This window comes from Mauremys mutica, chromosome 8 (assembly GCF_020497125.1).
Source record: "Mauremys mutica isolate MM-2020 ecotype Southern chromosome 8, ASM2049712v1, whole genome shotgun sequence".
In the NCBI taxonomy this organism is placed as follows: Eukaryota; Metazoa; Chordata; order Testudines; family Geoemydidae; genus Mauremys; species Mauremys mutica.
In genome coordinates, this window is record NC_059079.1 from 88,837,116 (window position 1) to 88,854,279 (window position 17,164).

A 17,164-nucleotide genomic window follows, 5' to 3' on the forward strand; every position below is an offset into this window, starting at 1 on the left:
AAAAAGTCATTATCCATCTAAGGAACGACATACTGTAAGAAGGATGAACTGTGAAACACAATTGAAGGGCATCACATCTGTCTTCCAAAAGCCAGGAGTGTGTGTTGGTGCAAGAACTGGAAAGCACTTTTGATGGTGAGGACATAGAAACACTTCAGGCCACACTGTCCTAACTACCATTCAATGCACTATATTTTGCTAAATTGTAAGCCCCTTGTCAGAGGGTGACTGAGCTTTCAAGAAAGGTGGGATTAGTCCCCCTTATGACTAAACAGTTGTGCCCAGGTTATGCCTAATGAGGGGTGGGGTAATGCCTGGGGTTGTAAAGAGACGTGTGGCAGGCTCATAGTAAGGGAGTGCGGGGGAGGAAGAGAAATAAAGGAAGGAATTACAGAAGGGAAACTAGTGTCAGTAGTGGGCTATTGCCATGTGGGGGTACTCTGGATGTGGTGACCTGGTTACACCCCTCTCTCTGTGTGTGAGGCATAGGTGGAGCAGATAATAATCTCTATACTTTGGCCTCCCTGTGGAGCCACTGTAAGAAATATGCCCACTGGGGGAAATAGTCTAGTTTTTACTAATGTTAATGTCTGTTTTTTAAATATATGATTTCGGGCATGTCACACATTTGATGCAGTTTTCAGGGAACTTGGTTGAGAAAGAAGCATTCTTCTGAGACTGGGGTAGCCCCATAAATAGCCTTGTCTGGGTTTTATTGTCAGTGACAAATTAGAAAGTCTCTCACAATCAAAGTGGAGAATCTGACTTCTTATATGTGTTTACATAACCGACAGCTTAATCTGTGGTGTAGACTGTGAGAGCCTCTATTGAGCAGAACAGTAACAGACCGAGCTCAAACTAAACAGCCATAAAGATAACAGATCATGGCCTAGTGCCCCTCTCTCCAGCATTTTTCCTCTGTTTCTCAAGTAAATAACCATTGCTGCAGCCTTACAGAGCCCTCTGTCTGACACCTCTAACCCAGGGATCGGCAACCTTTGGCATGCGGCGCACCAGGGTAAGCCTCCTGGTGACTAGCACATCCTTTGGCCTGTGCCCGCAGCCTCCATTGGCCTGGAGTGGGGAACCGTAGCCAGTGGGAGCCGCGATCGGCCGAATCTGTGGATGTGGCAGGTAAACAAACTGTCCCGGCCCGCCAGAGGGCTTACCCTGGCAGGCCGCATGCCAAAGGTTGCCGATCCCTGCTCTAACCCTTGGGAAGGGTTTGACTATTAAAAACAAGTTCCATAGAATGCTTATTGCTAAAGAGAGTCTGATTTCTTTTTGAAAGATGGGTCTGATTTTTAAAAAGGCCTCAAACTGACCTCCAATTTTGCATCCATAAATATTTGCATTATCAATTAATTGTGGATGCCAATTATGGCATTTCTGTGTCTGATTTTGGGACTGAACTTAGATAGATTTAAACAAATAACTATTCCTGCAATAAACTTTGGATATAAAAGTATCTGTAAAATTGGATCCTAAGCATAAAGCTGAGTCTCTGGCCAGTAACTCACCAGCAATTATTCCAATCCCTCATGGTGCTGAAGGGTCCTGGCTCCAGGTGCTGTGTAGTCACAGGTGAGAGGAGAGCTGACTCATTAGTTGAGGAATGGTAAACAATCAAAATGTCAATAGGAAACAATTAGAATATTATAGTAAACAATCAAAATTCCCTCCATGGTTTACTAAAGTGACTGCAAATCTGCATAGCAACACACTGGGCTCCTTTTTCCTCTCACATTGCTATAAATCAAGAGGGATGCCAATGAATTCCATGGAGTTACACCTGTGTGAAGTGGGTGTATATAACAGAACAATCAGGCCTCTGGTGGATTAATGCAGGAAACCTTCACTTGGTCATGTTTATTGGGTTACAAAACTTCATTCAATCTTCCTACTGACAGATTAATGTTTTTAACTCAGTGTCCAACTGATATTTTCTTTCATTTTACGTCTTGTCTGTGTTTTGGTTCCAGGTGTTACCAACCAGGATGATGAGTGAGTCCAGCTCCTAGTTGTTTATTAATTTATGCTTTTCCTCAATCTGTGGTTGGTGACAACACTGACCATTATATCTGTGTTGGAAAAACACTAAAACTCACGGGAAAAGTGAGATGAATAAAGCAGCCAAAACTAGCCTATTGCCATAGGCATGAGAATAAATTTCTGGGATTCAGATATGTGGGTTCCAGATATGTGAAATTCATGGACAGTTGTTGTATGGGATACAGTCTGTGGTTAGAGTGTGAAGTACAGAGAGAAACAGAGGAAGTGAAATGTTAAGAAATCATGAGGCTGTTAAATGTTTCTAATTTCTGAATCTTGCTTGTTAACCAGAATCTTTCATCATCACAAGTGAATCTTTCTGAAACGGACATTTGATAGTTATGCATATAAGGCATATCTTCTGAGTTTATGAGCTCTGTTGTCCAGTTACTGCCAACATCTGGGTCACACAGTACAAATCATACACTGTAGGAAAGGCTGTGCGCATCATACAGAAACTCTCCCATCCTTCAACTCCAACAGAGAATGATGAATCCATAGCAGTAGGAGGGGTGACTTGTCCCCGATGCTGCTGGGAGACCCATCTTTTCACACACCTTGTTATACTGGAAGAATATCTCAACCCAAGAAAATGGGCTTTGTTGTTGCTCATATTTAACTCCTCCTCCTGGGAGAGAGGAGTGGGGTTGACTAGTCTGTCTCAGAAAGAAAGTGTGTGGGGATGGACAGATGCTTTGGTCTGACAGATACTGAATATACAGAACAAGATCCTCAGTTCAAAGGGGTCTTAAACCTGGGGCTTGATCTGTGGTTAAAAAAAAATCTCTTCCAATGGGAAGAAGCCAACAGAGCTTGCTCTGTAATATCCACTCCTCTCCCTCTCTCCCCCCAAGTATGGTGGCCACAGGCTAACTTTCTGGGTACTCTGAATTCTACTTTGGCATTGTGAACGTTCCATCACCTCTGCTCCTCCGTTGTTCTTCTGTGCACAGTTCTTTTACCCTGGCTTTGGTCAGTTGGGGCCTAACATTTGTCCCACTGAAAACTACTCATAGTTTGACAGCAGACAGATGCAGTAAATATGTCAAGTGTTCCTGCATTGCTTCTCCTCTAGCAGGGGTTCCAAAACTTGGTTTGGGGCTTGGTCAGGGTAAGCCCCTGGCAGGCCATGAGACGCTTTGTTTATCTGAGCGTCCACAGGTCTGGCTGCTCGCAGCTCCCAGTGGCCGGGCCACTGTTCCTGCAGCTCCCATTGGCCGGGAAAGGCAAACCGTGGCCACTGGGAGCTGGGAGCGGCCATATCTGCAGACGCTCAGGTAAACAAAGTGTCTCGCGGCCTGCCAGGGGCTTACCCTGAACAAGCTGCAAACCAAGTTTGGTAACCCCTGTCCTACAGAAAAGGAATCCAGTTCATGTTAGCAGTATTGCACTTTGTTCTCAAGCTGTGGTTTCCCCCCTATAAACTGGAAAGATTGTGTGAGACATTGGAGACCAACCTCTCTGTTTCTCATATTGATAATTAATAGTCAATATGTAATAATTTGTTGATCATCAATAGCCAATTAACCGATAGCCAGTAATTGATAAAATTTTAATTGTGGTTATAGTTTTGATGAGAATGGTTGTCTTGAGTTTAGTTTTGATTAATAATAAAACTCAGATACGTCAGCTTTTGATTGGATTTTATTGATTAAAAGATAGTAAAGACAGGACATTACACAGAGAGGTCTACAATTACTCACAGCCGTAGAATACCTTCCCCTGTAGTTGTCTCTGACAACGTGCTTCCAGTCTGCAAATGATCTCTTCCCCCTTCACAAATTATTTCCTTGTTACCCCTTTTTCTTTACCACAATGACCCTTAACTACTTCCTCCTTTTGGTACATACTTCTTCTTAGCTTAGGTTATTTCCTAAGTCCTCTGTTCCCTTGTAACTTTCCAACTGTCTCAACACCTGGTAATTAGTCATTGTTTATTCCCTTATTTGGATCATTTTATTCGTTATACATTTTGCACATATTTCATGGTTAGTATTACTAAAATATCTGTTACAATAAGTTCAAAATACATGGTTACTGCTTGGTACAGTTCCAGTCCTCATAGTTAGCCAAACTACAAAGCATCATGGGACTCTAGCTCCCAGACAAGCCGTAGATTTTTCCTTTGGCCTTAGATGGCAGGCCTTTTTTATGTTTAATCTCTCATGGCATGTATCAATAAGAGGAAACTGAAAAAATAGACACTTCCCTTTTGGCTAGCAATCCCCATGTAGCATCCATTGAGTTTCTTTCTGTCACTTAAAAAAACAAGAGCAAGAATGATAATTCCCAATAAAGATTTTTATAGTATGATCTTATGTTTATATTAGGGCTGTCAAGCGATTAAAAAAAAATAATCGGATTAATCATGCGATTAAAAAATTAATCACAATTAATTGCACTGTTAAACAATAATAGAATGCACTTTATTTAAATATTTTGGATGTTTTCAACATTTTCAAATACATTTATTTCAATTACAATTCAAAATGTACAGTGCTTACTTTATATTTCTTTTGATTAGAAATATTTACACTGTAAAAAGCAAAAGAATAGTATTTTTCAATTTTTCAAAGTACTGTAGTGCAATCTCTTTATCATAAAAGTTGAACTTACAAATGTAGAAGTATGTTTAAAAAAAGTATTCAAAAACAAAACAATGTAAAAGTTTAGTGCCTACAAGTCCACTCAGTCCTACTTCTTGTTCAGCCAATCACTAAGACAAAAAAGGAGATACTGCTGCAGATATTTGCAGGAGATAATGCTGCCTACTTCTTGTTTACAATGTCACCAAGGCATTCATATGGCACTGTTGTAGCCAGAGTCGCAACATATTTATGTCCCAGATTCGCTAAAGATTCGTATGTTCCTTCATGCTTCAACCACCATTCCAGAGGACATGCATTCATGCTGATGATGAGTTCTGCTTGATAACAATCCAAAGCAGTGTGGCCCCACACATGTTCATTTTCATCAACGGAGTCAGATGCCACCAGCAGAAGGTTGATTTTCTTTTTTGGTGGTTTGGGTTCTGTAGTTTCCGCATTGGGGTGTTGCTCTTTTAAAACTTCTGAAAGCATGCTCTGCATCTCATCCCTCTCAGATTTTGGAAGGCATTTCAGATTCTTAAGCTTTGGGTTGAGTACTGTAGCTATCTTCAGAAATCTCACGTTGGTACCTTCTTTGCGATTTACCAACTCTGCAGTGAAAGTGTTCTTAAAATGAACATGTGCTGGGTCATCATCCGAGATTGCTATAACATTAAATATATGGCAAAATGCAGGTAAAACAAAGAAGGAGACTTACAATACTCCCCCAAGGAGTTCAGTTACAAATTATTTAACACATTATTTTTTTAACAAGTGTCATCAGCATGGAAGCATGTCCTCTGGAATTGTGGCCGAAGCATGAAAGGGCATACAAATGTTTAGCATATCTGGCATGTAAATACCGTGCAATGCTTGCTAAAAAATTCCATGCAAACTCCTGTTCTCACTTTCAGGTGACATTGTAAATAAGAAGTGGGCAGCATATCTCCCATAAATGTAAACAAACTTGTTTCTCTTAGTGATTGGCTGAACAAGAAGTAGGACTGACTGGACTTGTCGGCTCTAAAGTTTTACATTGTTTTGTTTTTGAGTGCAGTCATGTAACAAAAAAAAATCTACATTTGTAAGTTGCACTTTCAGGATAAAGAGATTGCACTACAGTACATGTATGGGGTGAATTGAAAAATACTATTTCTTTTGTTTATTATTTTTACAGTGCATATATTTGTAATAAAAAATAATAATATAAAGTGAGCACTGTGCACTTTGTATTCTGTGTTGTAATTGAAATCAATACATTTGAAAATGTAGAAAACATCCAAAATATTTAATAAATTTCAATTGGTATTATATTGTTTAAGAGTGCGATTAAAACTGTGATGAATCGTGATTAATTTTTTTAATCACAATTAATTTTTTTTAGTTAATTGTGTGAGTTAACTGTGATTAATCAACAGCCCTAATTTATATATAGACTAATGTCTAGAGAACCTAGAGAACTCTACTTTCATGAAGTGCTTGATGAGAGAAGACTGTGTACATGGAGGAAGGAATAAAGCCTGAATGTTGAACTGTTTTGGCTCTCTCTCTTCTTATACTTAACACTGAACATAGAGAGAGAGATTTAATCAGGAAAATAATATAACCTCTGAGGTAAGTGAATCTGGGCAGTGATACTTAGGGAGGCAAGAACCTGAGAACTGCTTAGATAGGATCCATCATTTTCCTCATCTGTTTTATTTGTCATCATTTTAACAGCTGCAGCATCCATGGGTATGTCAATGCTGAATATCTTGAAATAATGCCAGATAGACAAGGATCAGGTCCTGTAGGACTATAAATCAACAGCAACATGTTGAATTGAACCTGGAGCAACTGAATGTTTCAAAGGGGGATTAATTCTGAGCTATGAAAGAAAGGTAACTGTCATCTTGGAAACTGGTGGTTGAAGTTGAACAGTCCATTTTAAGAGATTTGGAGTATGATAGGAGATACACAGCTATCAGCCAATACATGCTGCATTTCTACAGTGCTGTTGTAGGGGTGTGAAGGAACCTAAAGGGTTTCTGCAACAATGCAAAGACAGTTTACAGAGTGGTTTATGGGGCCCATAATGAAAATTTCCACAAAAACCTGTACATTATCAGACTCACTGTGGTCAGTAGGTTTTTTTTTCTTGCCATGCATCAACCCACAATGCTTATGAAAATGAAAAATTATTTGGGACAAAAGATCAAGAGGCCAAAGGGGAGGTTGAGAAAGAATGTATCATTTCAACCACACTGGGACTTCCTCAAAAACAACTTGTTCTGGTATCCAGTATCATTGGTGGCTTTTGCATGTGATTTCCTAATCAGGATGGAGGTTCTGGCCTTGGGTATAAATATATGAGATCTCCCTCTGGGTGTACTGCATCTACTGAGCAGAGCAGAGCAGAGCAGCTAACCTAGACTGAGCATCTCCACCATGAAGACAGCTGGTGTCTTCATGGTCCTCACTCTGGTACTTTTATGTTTCTTCTCAGGTGAGTACTCTTTGCTGTAGCCTCTATAGAGCTATGTGTTTGCTGCTTCCTAGTCCTCTGGAAGCCTTGACTATTAAGGTCAATGATATTCTTGTTTTTATGAAGAATCCTGAGATCTGGTCTGTTTTGCTTGGACAGTAGACAATCCAGGGAACCAGAAGAGTACAGGATAGTGTTAATGTCCTTTAACAAAATCTCCCCTCTCCCATGGTGCTGTGAAATGTACCATATGACAATTGGTTGCAATTAGAGACGGTGGTAAAACATTCAATATCAAAATATCAATGACATTCAAAATTCCAAAAAACTTGGGGAAAAAATCAGCGAATTTTTTGGGGGAAATTCCCCACCACCACCTTCATTTTTCAACCAACTATAGAGAAGGTAGACATTTTTCAAGTTTTTGAATTTTCAATTTTTTAAAACATTTCTTATTAAGGCAAAGTTACCATAAAATGTTAACATACTACATCATACATTATTTATTAAGGATCAGGTTAATATTCAAATAACTTGGATACAGATGCCATATGTATAACTGGGACATCAAATTTGTGAAAGGACTCATTTCAAAAAGAATTGAAATAATTCTGTAAGATGTTACTGAGAAGACTAAATACTAAGGACCTGCTTAACATCCAATGACTTCAACGGATTCCTAAGCATAAAGTTAACTTCCTGGCTTGTAACTTTCCTGCCTTATTCCCACTCCTGTGCACAACACATCATGTAGAGCACTGGATCCAGGCGCTGAGAACTCCTAAATATTGCCAATGACTGAAAAGGTTTTTGAATGATCAGGCTTAATAGAAGAAAAAAATATTTTCAAAAGTTGTAAGGTGCTATTAGTTACCCTGCATCTTCAATGGAGCAGAAGACCTGAAAAATATATAGTAATATTAAGCAAATGATAAGCCCCTTACTATATTTTCAAATGGTGCAAAACACCACGTATGGCCCATTTATTGCAGAAAAAGAGTTCAATGGACATTTTTCTTGAATTAATGCTTATAACTTGATTTCCATCACAGGGATTTGTCTTATTGTACATTGAGTATCCATATTTTTGCTCTAGGTGGTGCCAGTGAGTCTTCGAATCAGGTTAGTCCAGCTTTTTAACTGTTTAGTAATTTTCACTTTCCCCTAATCATTAGTTAGGAATTGCATTGTGGCCAACTTTTCCATGTTGGAAGAAACACTAAAACGAGCGGAAAGTGCTCAGATATTAGTGATGAGTGCAGTCTAGGAACCTACATCCAACAGAGTAGTGGGCAGGGCTGGGTTAATCAAAAAGCAAAATGACCCCAGATATTATCATTATTGGTATTAGTTATTATATATTGGTACTGTGGTACTGATATTTCCAGCTGGGGGATAGGAATACTTATTTTGGGGTGGATTAAAAAGTTCACTTACTATAGGAAAGAGGATATCCCCATGTGTTTCATATGGTCAGTTACTGAGTTTACCACACTGATAGTCGATAGTTCCAAAATGGCCAGCATTCCTAATATACCCCTACAAGAATTAACAATAACGGTTATCATCATTCATTCATCTGTATGTCTAGAAAATTATATATTTACAGTTGCAGAATGATTGTAGTGCTTTTCCAGAACCACCAAAGGGCAAAACCCTTCACCGCACATAGTGTTTTTCCTTCCATATGCTTTGTTAACTACACAATATTTATAGAGCATCATGGAAATGCAACTCTCACTTGGGCAGAGATTAGTTCCAAACTACAAAGCACAGTACACCAAAGGTAGGGAGGGGAGAAGTACTAGCAAAGACACATGGAAAAAATCTACTCTCACCTGTGTCACAACTGTTCTGCATATAAATGCCAGGGCTGCCATTAGGGGGTAGCAAGCACGGCAGTTACCTGAGGCCCCATGCCAGAAGGGTCCCTGTGAAGCTACATTGCTCAGACTTCAGTCCTGGCTGGCAGGACTCAGGGCCCTGGGCCCCAGCCCCATGCAGTCGGGCTTCGGGCTTTCTGCCCTGGGCCCAAGCGAGTCTAATGCCGGTCCTGCTTGGTGGACCACCTGAAACCTGCTCATGGCTCCCCGTGGGGGCCCAGACTCCTGATTGAGAACCACTGCTCTAATACACCCCAAAAGAATTAACAATAATAGTTATCATCATGTATTCATCTGTGTGTCTAGAAAATTATACATTTATAGTTGCAGAATGATTGCAGTGCTTATCCAGAACCACCAAAGGGCTAAACCTTCCTCTGTAAGACAGAGTACAGGCCTGTCTGTGGCACCAATGGTGTGACATACAACAACAAATGTTTTTTGTGCCTCACAAAATGGTGAGTAAATAGATCAATATTTTCTATTAGCAGTAATTAGATCTACCCCGGCAAATGATAGAGGAATGCTGAAAACATAGTGTGGTCAGAGAAGATTAATATCAGGGGTAGGCAACCTATGGCACATGTGCCAAAGGCAGCACACGGGCTGATTTTCAGTGGCACTCACGCTGCCCAGGTCCTGGCCACCAGTCCGGGGGGGGCTCTGCATTTTAATTTAATTTTAAATGAAGCTTTTAAAACATTTTGAAAACCTTATTTACTTTACATACAACAATAGTTTAGTTCTATATTATAGACTTATAGAAAGAGACCTTCTAAAAATGTTAACATGTATTACTGGCACGTAAAATCTTAAATTATAGTGAAATAAATGAAGACTCGGCACACCACTTCCGAAAGTTTGCCGACCCCTGATTAATATGAATATATCTGTCCCAATCACATATTATACATCCCATGTACTTCTGTGTAATTCCACAGTGATCTTATAAGATGTATAGCTGTGTAGGGACATTCATTTTGGACCTCTTTTTGTGTTTCAAGGCAAACTGGAGGCAGGCTTAGCCTACAGCATGAGGAAGTTTGTATGAAAAAAGTAAAACCAAGTGTATTCTATTTTTCATTTACATAGTGTTTTTCCTTCCAAATGCTTTACTAACTACACGATATACATAGAGCATCATGGAAATGCAGCTCTCACTTGGGCAGAGAGTAGTTCCAAATTACAGAGCACAGTACCCCAGAGGTAGGGAGGGGAGAAGTACCAGCAAAGACACATGGGAAAATCCTACCCTTACAAAAAGTCATGGGGTCTGTAATGCTGACTTAGAGGAGACAGAAACTTGATATGCCAGATCTCATCACCCCCAACATAAACCCCGCCACTCTCACTCCTTCCTGCCCCCACCTCTCCTCCACACACACATTGACTATAGGCGAGTGATTTGTCACTTTTGGAAGAAAGAAGGGCTGATCTAACTGATAGTATTTCAGCCTCTGATTCCAGGCAAAAAGCTGTATTTCAGGGTTTCAGTTTAGAACACAAAGCCATCCCCGCCTCCTGAAAGCAAAATATATTCCTAATCCCAAGGCTGCCAACACATTAAAGGGGAGTAAACCAAGATGTTTATAAGAAGGAATAGTAAAACTCTATTAGCAGTATCCATGTAGTCTCTCTTTAGATTCTTGTACTAATGAGAATGAAGTAAACAGTAAGTGAACTTTTTAATCCATCGCCAGATTAAGTATTCGTATATTCCAGCTGGAAATATCTTTACACTGTGAAGTCATTGATAAAAGCTAACTCCAACCAGGTTCAGGGCTTCACTGTCTTATGGCACCACATAAGGAGATGCTGCCCTGAAATGCTTCTAAATCTCCACTCAAATAACAACTTCTTCGTTTGGCAGATTAATTGCAGAAGATACCAACAAACAAAAGACCCACGCAAGATAGCCTGCCCACGGATCTATAGACCTGTCTGTGGAACTAATGGTGTCACTTATGACAATGAATGTACGCTGTGTGCAGCAATCTTGTAAGTTCTTGGAATAACGGAATCAATGGAAAGAGATGCTAAAAATAGTTCTCTTGTATAAGCATTTTCTTTAAGCAGGGATATATCAATGTCCTGAGGTAGGTGAGTAACCTCCATATTCTTTTGACCTCTCCTAGTTATCCCCCATATTCCCAGGACACCATACCTAATATGATCCACTATCCTCTAGCTTATGGGTTTATCTTTATGTATGCACAAAACCACAAATCCCAGAATGCAGTGGGAATCCATGGTTGGTTAACATCAGATCCATGCTGACTTCCATCGAGATGATGATTCTCACACCCCCAGTAACTTCTGAGATTGTATCAAAGAGAGAATTTGATCATTGCAAATCGTCCCTCTGAAATATTCCATATGTTCTTAACTGTTTCTGTAATTTCATAGTGAATTTTGAAGAGTGTTACTCACCAGGTAGACAATTTTATTAATTCACTGACAATAATTGTCTTCTCTCTTTCAACTTTTCATCCTGTAGAAATGGGGCTACCATAAACCTGGCACATACAGGAAAATGTAAGGAGAAGGTAGGGACACATTTCTCTTGTTTTGGTTATCATTAAAATTTACACTTAGCACAATCTAAATACTGATTACAAAATTGAGATAATACTTGAGCCAAAGATACATGGAAAAATCCTACTCTTACAAAAAAGGCCTTGGGATCTGTAATTGTCACTTAGAGGAGACTGGACCTTGATTTTCCAGCTCTCATCACCCCCAACACAAACCCCACCTCCTCTTCCTCCCCTCCACACCACACCACACCACACCATAACACACACACACTAACTATGGGCAACTGATCACCTTTGGAAGAAAGAAGGGCTGATCTAACTGATAGTATTTCAGCCTCTTATTCCAGGCAAAAAGATATATTTCAGGGTTTCAATTTAGAACACAAAGCCATCCCTTCCACCTGAAAGCAAAATATATTCCAACCCCAAGGCTGCCAACACATTAAAGGGGAGTAAACCAAGACGTGTATAAGAAGGAATTGTAAAACTTTATTAGTAGTATCCATGTAGTCTCTCTTCCTATTCTTGTACTAATGAGAATAAAATAAACAGTACGTGAACTTTTTAATCCACCGCCAGAATAAGTATTCTTATATCCCAGCTGGAAATATCAGTACACTGTGAAGTCATTGATAAAAGCTAACTCCAACCAGGTTCAAGGCTTCACTGTCTTATGGCACCACATAAGGAGATGCTGTCCCTGCCCTGAAATGCTTCTAAATCTCCACTCAAATAACAACTTCTTCGTTTGGCAGATTGATTGCAGTAGATACCAACGAACAAAAGACCCACGCAAGATAGCCTGCCCACGGATCTATAGACCTGTCTGTGGAACTAATGGTGTCACTTATGACAATGAATGTACGCTGTGTGCAGCAATCTTGTAAGTCCTTGAATATTACTTTTGGAATAACTGAATCAATGGTAAGAGATTCTAAGAATAGTTCTCTTGTATAAACATTTTCTTTATACGGGGATATATCAATGTCCTGAGGTAGCTGAGTCCCTGAGTCACATCCATATTCTTTTGACCTCTTCTGGTTAACCCCTATGTCCCCAGGATGCCATAGCTAATATAATCCATTATCACAGGGGTGGGCAAATTTTTTGGCCCGAGGGCCACATCTGGCTGGGGAAATTGCATGCAGGGCCATGAATGTAGGGCTAGAGCAGGGGGTTAGGGTGCAGGAGAGAGTGTGTGGTGTGGGAGGGGACTCAGGGCAAGGGGTTGGGGGCTCAGGGCAGGGGGTTGACATGCAGGAGGGGTGTGGTGGGGGCTCAGGGCAGGGGGTTGGGGTGCAGGAGGGGTGTGGGATACAGCAGGGGGCTCAGGGCAGGGGGTTGAGATGCAGGAGGAGTGCGGGCTGCGGCAGGGGGCTCAGGGCAGGGGGTTGGGGGACTCAGGGCAGGAGGTTGGGGTGCAGGGTGCAGGAGGTGTTCGGGGTGCGGGCTCCGGCTCTGGCTCAGCGCTGCTTACCTTGAGTGGCTCCGGGCTGGCAGCAGCATGCAGCGGGACTAAGGCAGGCTCCCTGCCTGCCCTGGCGCCATGCCGCTCCCAGAAGTGGCCAGCACCACGTCTCTGCTGCCCCTGGGGGATGGAGGAGCAGAGGGCTACGCATGCTGCCCTCGCCTGCAGGTACCTCCCCCACAGCTCCCATTGGCCGCAGTTCCCCGTCCCTGCAGCCCTCTGCCCCCTCCTGCCCCAGGGGCTGCAGGGACGTGGTGCTAGCCGCTTCTGGGAGCAGCACGGGGCCAGGGCAGGAGTTTGCACTATCCTCTAGCTCAGGGGTTCTCAGTCTTTTACTTTCTGAGTCCCCCTCTCCCCCCAACATGCTATAAAAACTCCATGGATCAGCTGTGCCAGAACTGGTTTTCTGCAGACAAAAGCCAGGGCTGGCATTAGGGGGTAGCAAGCAGGGCAATTGCCCTGGGCCCCATGCCACAGGGGGCCCTGTGAAACTAAGTTGGTCAGGGTTCAGCTTCAGCCCCAGGTGGCAGCCGTCCTGTGTGGTGGGGCTTTGACTTTCTGCCCAGGGTCCTAGTGAGTCTAACGCCAGTTAGGCTTGGTGGACCCCCTAAAACCTGATCATGGCCCTCCAGGGGGCCCCAGACTCCCGGTTGATAACCACCACTCTAGCTAATAAGTTTTTCTTTATGTATGCACCAATCTACAAATCCCAGAACACAATGGTTGGATAACATCAGATCCATGCTGACTTCCATCGGGATGATGAGCCTCCACATTTCCAGTAACTTCTGAGATTATATCAAAGAGAGAATTTGATCATTACAAATCATCCCTCTCAAATATTCCATATGTTCCTAACCGTTTCTGTAATTTCATAGTGAATTTTGGAGATTTTTCCTCACCAGGTAGACAATTTTATTATTCACTGACAATAATTGTCTTCTCTCTTTCAACTTTTCATCCTGTAGAAACGGGGCTACCATAGGCCTGGCACATAAAGGACAATGTAAGGAGAAGGTAATGGCACATTTTTATTAATTATCATTAAAATTGACATGTCTCATAGTATAAATACTGGTCACAAAAATGTTGATAACACTTGATAGATGGAAAAATGCTACTCTTACAAAAAAGGGTTTGGGATCTGTAATGGTCATTTAGAGGAGACAGGACCTTGATTTTCCAGATCTCATAACTCCCCAACACAAATCCCACCTCCTCTCCTTCCTCCCTGCCCTCACCACCCACCCTTCCGCACACAGATTAATTATAGGCAACTGATTTATCACCCTTGGAAGAAAGAAGGGCTGATCTAACTGATTATGCTTTTTTCAGTGAAGCAGATGGTGTTTCTTAAGACGGTGAATATGGTGGTGCTTGGAAACCATGATGATTGGGGCATTTTAATTATTTATTATACATCGAAGAGATGGGTTGGAAGTATGTCCTTTGTGGTAAAAGGAAAGCTGGGGAGATAAGAAACATGGGTTCTATTCCTGTTTATGTCACAGACTTTCTGCATGACCTTGGGAAGGTCTTGTAATCTCTCTGGCCCAGATTCTGCTTCATGAAGTGGCCAGTTCATGCCACAATGGCAGCATAATAGAGATTAAAGATCCCCACAGAGTACTCCTGTCTAAACGTTTTCTCCACACCCTTCTCCATTGTCGGGAGGTCTTATAATATCTATAGCCCTGATTATACTTCATGACATGGTCCGTTTATGCCACAGTGGCAGCATAAGGGGGGTTAAAGAGCCTCTTTACTCCCATCTCAAAGTTTTCTCAGTATAGTATCATACTAAAGTAATAACTGTGGGTGCAGAAAAGTAGGAATGGAGAATCTGACCCACTCTGACTTTCTTTCCCAATATGTAAAATGGCAATCAAATGAACTACTTCCTAGAGAAGCCTCATTGCTTAAAGAAAGGTGCTATGTTAGCTCAATAGATGAGTCTTACAACAGATGATTTATTACTCCCAACAATAAATGTGGTTAGAACGTTATATAACTACTTTTGCAGGATGACTGTGGTGAGTATCCAAAACCACAAAAGGGTATACAGCTTGCCTGCGCAACGATTTACAGACCTGTCTGTGGCACAAATGGCATCACATATAGCAACAAATGTAACTTGTGTGCAGCAAGATGGTGAGTAAACTTGTAAAGAATTTCTTGTGTAAAAGTCATTGCACATTTGGTGCAGATAATGTGAGAAAGCAGTTCCCAATTATGATGATATCGGGAGACCAGGTGTGAGTGGGACAAAGCACTCTTTAATGCTTTTTCTATAAACACAGGGCAGGGTTTTCACTGAAAGATCTGACTAGGCCAAACCTGTCCTGCAGATGCCAAGGAGTAAGAATATGATGGTTTCAAACTGGAAAAATTGGCAAAACATGCCAGATAACTGATCAAGATATTAGAGATTATTAATATGAATATGTCTGTCTCAGTCAAATGTCTTGTACTATACAGTCTATTTCCTTTATTTTTTTACATGTGACAATGAGATGTATTACTTTGAAGAAATACACATTATGCTTAATTTTTCTCTTCTCAAGGAAAACTGGAGTCAACATTCGCATAAAGCATGAAGGAAGATGTAACCGCAAGGTAAATCTACACGTATTATATTTACATTAATATAGTGCTTTTCCTCCCAAAGACTTTACAAACTACAGTATGTACACATAACACCAGTTATGCAGTCATCACTTGGGTGGAGAGCGGCAATGAATTTGCACACAGCAAACTAACCAAGTAATGGGGGTGGAAAATATTGATTGAGGAGATATGTAAAATCTTACTCTGACAAAAATTGTAATAAAAGCTTAAATGTTCATGCAGAGGAAACAGGACCATCTGCTGATTCTGAGAGACCTATGCACAGTAAATGGTGGGGGGAACTGAATTTATCTACCATGCAAGAATGAAGGACTCTGTGAAATTTTATCTTGTGAAATCTGAATCAAATAGATAATGTTTAGATTAGAAGGCGTTTTGGAGAAGTTGCTCATACAAGACTGTTGCATTGAGATCATTATCTCAATTTTCCCCCTGTTCTAGTTAAGCTTTTCTACGTCACTCATCCTAACAACTCTAAATATTGTCTCTCTTTCTCTCTCTCTCTCTAGATCAACTAACGGAAGAATTGGCATAACATAGAAAATATTCTGCTTCAGTATAAATGATAAATTCTTCTGATTCCTTTATGTAAAGATATAGTTGTCATTCGTCCTGTCCATCCAGCACTCCTGATGGCATTACCATCTTGAATTGGTGGTTCAATAAAGCAAACTTAGCAGAAATGTTTGCCTTTGTTCTTTTATCAGCACAAAACATTATGGGGTTGCTTGAGGGAATCATTGAATAAACAAACTTTTCTCTTCATTCTCTATAAAATGAATAATCCAAAATTAAAAGAATCAATTTGATAATAAACGGGTTCTGGGATTGGATTCTAGGGGGGAATCCACAGGAAACACACACAGTGGAGGACCTGAGTTAATATCAATCTTCCCCTGGAATCAATCCAGGGAGCTGCTGATCAAATAGTAATCCAGGCTCCACCCAAACATTCACCTTTCCCTCCCCGCCATCCCCTTAGGTTGCTACATGGGCAGCTATCAGGATTTTCATCATTCCCTTCATGCTGGGTAAATGCTTTGAAGGTATGGATGGATTTCTGGTAACGCAAAGCTGTGCCTCCAAGATACATGCAACACTACTCATCCAAATGTACTTGTCAACCATCCTTAAAGGTGAAGTGTACATTGCATATGCTAAGGGGTATATTTTCATAATCCAAGAGAAATTAGATCTGTTAAATTGTTGATGTCCTAAGCAAACATCTAAAGACCAAGATTAAAATCTTAGCAAGATACTTTCCTGTTCTGTCACAATAGAACTCGTTAAAAATCTTTTATTTCCAACATAATGGTCTTAGATTTCAGTTTTTTTAACATTTTGAATCTACTTTATATAGTTCTTGTATTAAATTGCTGTGGAGGTGGTTTGGGAATTGAGTCGTTTGATTCTGAAATGAACAGTGCCAGGAACACATCAAAAGAAATGACCAAGGATGAAACTAACATTAAATTCTTACCAGTACGGGGGCCGGCTCCAACCCCCACAAGGGGTGGGGCCTCAGGTGGAAGGGGTGGGGCTAG

The 17,164-nt window shown here is 40.9% G+C and overlaps 1 protein-coding gene across 1 annotated transcript; it reads left to right on the forward strand.

Moving 5' to 3' along the window:
• Window positions 1-7,046: 7,046 nt before the first annotated feature.
• On the forward strand, window positions 7,047-16,256 carry LOC123376242 (ovomucoid-like). The gene is made up of 9 exons (XM_045028125.1): window positions 7,047-7,125; window positions 8,201-8,226; window positions 10,858-10,985; window positions 11,485-11,533; window positions 12,280-12,407; window positions 13,961-14,009; window positions 15,016-15,143; window positions 15,557-15,608; window positions 16,130-16,256. The coding sequence occupies exons 1-9, from the start codon at window positions 7,068-7,070 to the stop codon at window positions 16,136-16,138; spliced, it is 627 nt and encodes a 208-aa protein (XP_044884060.1). The 5' UTR covers window positions 7,047-7,067; the 3' UTR covers window positions 16,139-16,256.
• The last annotated feature ends 908 nt before the right edge of the window (window positions 16,257-17,164 follow it).